Source organism: Coccinella septempunctata, chromosome 3, assembly GCF_907165205.1.
Source record: "Coccinella septempunctata chromosome 3, icCocSept1.1, whole genome shotgun sequence".
Lineage (NCBI taxonomy): Eukaryota > Metazoa > Arthropoda > Insecta > Coleoptera > Coccinellidae > Coccinella > Coccinella septempunctata.
Genome location: NC_058191.1, coordinates 17,129,435 through 17,132,985, shown reverse-complemented (window position 1 = coordinate 17,132,985; position 3,551 = coordinate 17,129,435). Strand labels below are relative to the sequence as shown.

The window sequence follows — 3,551 nt, the reverse complement described above, 5'->3', positions numbered from 1 at the left end:
TCTTCCGGTGTGTTGATTGTCGGTATTTCTGTTACCTCCGATTGTATCAGATGGCTATATTTCGTCCAATCGGTGTATTCTCTTGTTTGCATTAGTTCTCTTCTTGGCCCATCTCCTATTGTTAATTCGATGGGGTTGTGGTTAGAGGTTCCGTCCCACAAGGTCTCTATCGAGAATTCTCTAGTGATATTTTTCATAATTGCGATATCAATTATATCTGGTAATCCATTTCCGAATGCTAGGTACGTTGGATCTTCAGGTCCAATAACGATAGCTTCATGTTTTTCAGCGAGATCTTTCAGTTTTCTGCCATTTCTGTTTTCCATCCTGCTGTTCCATTCTGGAGATTTGCAATTAAAATCTCCGATGCAGATTTTCGGGTTTGTTCCATCTAGTAAGTTGTTGATTTCTTCTTCTAATAGATTATTTGGGGGTCTTTTATATGCCGATGTGACTTCGACTCTTTGTCGATTTATTTCAGCTACAATCGTCACTGTTTCTATTTGTGACTCGTCAGATCTTCCTTTAAAATAGTGTTTCAGATCTCGTCTAACCAGTAAGGCAACACCTCCCCCAGTGTTTGCGATTCTGTCACATCTATATATCTCATAATTCATGATATTCAATCGCGTATTTGGTTGTATTCTTGTTTCCTGTAAGGCTATAATATCAGGTTTTCTCTCTGATATCATTTCTTCTATCTCGGGTTTTCGAGTTCTGACCCCGTTTATGTTCCAGGAGACTATTTTAAGGGAATTTTTCCTAGTTGTATGTTCCATTATTTCAGTTTACTGAACATTCCTTGGAGTTTTTTCCCAATCTCTCTTTCAATTTTCAACATGATTTTGTTGAAAATTTTTTCAGTAAAAGTGTCTAAATCGTCGGCGGATTCAGAGACTCTTCTGTTTTCTTTTGTTTTGTTGATCGTAGGTTTAGCTTGGGGCATTTTCGAGGTCTCCTTCTTCTGTACTGGTTTGGGTACTTCTTTTTTCTTGTCGTCTACTTTGGAGGGGGTGGGCTTCTTTTTCTCCTGGACTTTTAGAGGAATCGTGCTCTGCTGAGCCGATTTCTGGCCTGTTTCCCTCTTCCTTGTAACTAATTTGAATTCGCTACATCCTTTGTAGCTTGCTGGATGGCCTTCTTCGCCGCACAGAACGCATGTGGCATTTCTCTCCTCACCTTTTCTGGTAAGTTCGCAATCTTTTGTGCAATGATTGCCCAAACATTTGACGCATCTGTATGGAAAAGAGCACTTGTTTTGGGCATGTCCGTACCTCTGACATCTGAAGCATTGGCTTGGATTTTCTGCCCTTCTTTTTGATTCCACTACAATGCAGAGATTGTAGAGGCGTCTTATTTCGAAAATCTCCTTTCTCTGAGTTTTTACCAGGTATAAGGGTATAAACTTTTTGGTTTTATTGGATGTCATTCTGGACACCTCGGCGTCATGAATTCCTTGGACCTTTAGATCATTTTTTATTAAATCTATTTCAGAGATGCACATGTTGAATTTCAGATCGATAGTTCTGATAGGAATTGAGATTTCAGTGGTCGATTCGACAAAATATCATTACAATTCCCAAGGAACTATTGGATCAATTCGAACCAAATCCCGAAACTGTACACAGTTTTCGAATTAAGATGCACATGTTGAATTTCAGTTCGATAGTTCAGATAGGAATTGAGATTTCAGTGGTCAATTCGGCAAAGTGTGATATCAATTCCTAAAAACTGTTGGATCAATTCGAACCAAATCTTGAAACTGCACATAGTTTTCGAATTGAGATGCACATGTTGAATTTCAGTTCGATAGTTCTGATAGGAATTGAGATTTCAGTGGACGATTCGACATAGTATCATTCGAATTCCTTACGAACTATTGGATCAATTCGACCCAGATCTCGAAACTGTACACAGTTTTCGAATTGAGATGCACATGTTGAATTTCAGTTCGATAGTTCAGATAGGAATTGAGATTTCAGTGGTCAATTCGGCAAAGTGTGATATCAATTCCTCGAAAACTGTTGGTTCAATTCGAACCAAATCTTGAAATTTCACACAGTTTTCGAATTGAGATGCACATGTTGAATTTCAGTTCGATAGTTCAGATAGGAATTGAGATTTCAGTGGTCAATTCGGCAAAGTGTGATATCTATTGCTCGAAATCTGTTGGATCAATTCGAACCAAATCTTGAAACTAAAAGTTAACTGAATCTATAACAGAAGTCACCACGTTAGAAAGCGAAAAATCGAAAATACTGAAGCGAAGTGAAAGAACTGAAGTAAAAGTCAAAAGTCGAAAAGTGACCGTCGCGGGGGAAAATTTGCTTTTATAGGCATATCCCCTCTCACGGTAAAAATCTGAAAATTCCAGAATGCGACAAGAATGAAAAACGTCGTCAGCTCCGGTTTATCGCATATCAACAGATGAAAAACGTCGAACCCAATAATTGGTACAAATAAAAAATTCTAAATTCCTCGAGATTGCGCAGGAAACTTGCAATTTCAAGTCCTTAGCAATAATTTACCAACCAATCGCCCGTCAAATTTCCGTCAACTTCGCTAATATCGGTACCACTATCAGAAGAAATCTAAGGTGTAAAGGTTAAACAATGTCATTTTCAACTTCCGAGTCTGAAATGCGACAGGCAACTACGCCCGCCACTGCTGTTGGTAAGACGCTGGAAAAAGCTGAGAAAAAAACCTCAGCAAGGTCAAAACCTGTCAAACCCAGCCATCCCCCAACTTCCGATATGGTTAATCGTGCCATCAAAGGATTGAAAGAAAGGAGCGGATCCTCGTTGCATGCTATCAAGAAATACATCGGTTCGAATTACAAGGTCGATTCTGAAAAACTTGCACCGTTCATAAGAAAAGACCGCTGTACAGTCCGGTTCCTTGATTCAGACCAAAGGAAAAGAAGCGTCTGGTTCTTTCAAATTGGCCGCTGGCGGTTCTACAACAAACGCGTCGAAGAAATTTGCGAAAAAATTGGTCAAGTCGGCCGATGGAGCAAATAAGAATGCATCACCTACAATGGCAGCCGACAAGAAGAACACATCACCTGCCAGGTCTACATCTATCTAGTGAGTAGGTCGGAAAAGAGAGCGGCAATTGCAACAGAAAAGAAGCCAAAATTAACGAAATCTCCCTCGAAAGCTAAGAAGGCAAACAAAAAGCCGACGAAGAAGTCCAAAGCACCGAAACCAAAAACGGTCAAATCAGCAACGGCTCCGAAGAAAGTAACGTCTCCCAAAAAGCAAAAGTGAAACGTATATAATTTTGGAAGGAAAAAAATTTAAATCCGGTCCTTTTCAGGGCCTCTAGAATTTTCTATCAAATATTACTTTTATAGATTTTCGCTCGCTAGAGATACGATGTCAGACAAGATGTTTTCATCGAACACGACATAGCATCATTTCAATTCCTAAGGAACTATTGGATCAATTCGACAAAAATCTCGAAACTGTACACAGTTTTCGAATTGAGATGCACATGGTGAATTTCAGTTCGATAGTTCTGATAGGAATTGAGATTTCAGTGGTCAATTC

The 3,551-nt window shown here is 39.3% G+C and overlaps 1 protein-coding gene across 1 annotated transcript; it reads left to right on the top strand.

Moving 5' to 3' along the window:
- Window positions 1-2,639: 2,639 nt before the first annotated feature.
- On the top strand, window positions 2,640-3,087 carry LOC123310306 (histone H1-like). Its single transcript, XM_044893772.1, has 2 exons — window positions 2,640-2,840; window positions 2,908-3,087. Exons 1-2 carry the CDS (start codon window positions 2,640-2,642, stop codon window positions 3,085-3,087), a joined length of 381 nt encoding a protein of 126 aa, XP_044749707.1.
- The last annotated feature ends 464 nt before the right edge of the window (window positions 3,088-3,551 follow it).

What these genes read in the sequence shown, in the direction of transcription:
- LOC123310306 (XM_044893772.1), top strand. Translation starts at nt 2,640, where the DNA reads ATGCGACAGGCAACTACGCCCGCCACTGCTGTTGGTAAGACGCTGGAA. An exon ending in ACATCGGTTCGAATTACAAG is followed by an intron (nt 2,841 to 2,907) that starts GTCGATTCTGAA and finishes TCCTTGATTCAG; the next exon opens with ACCAAAGGAAAAGAAGCGTC.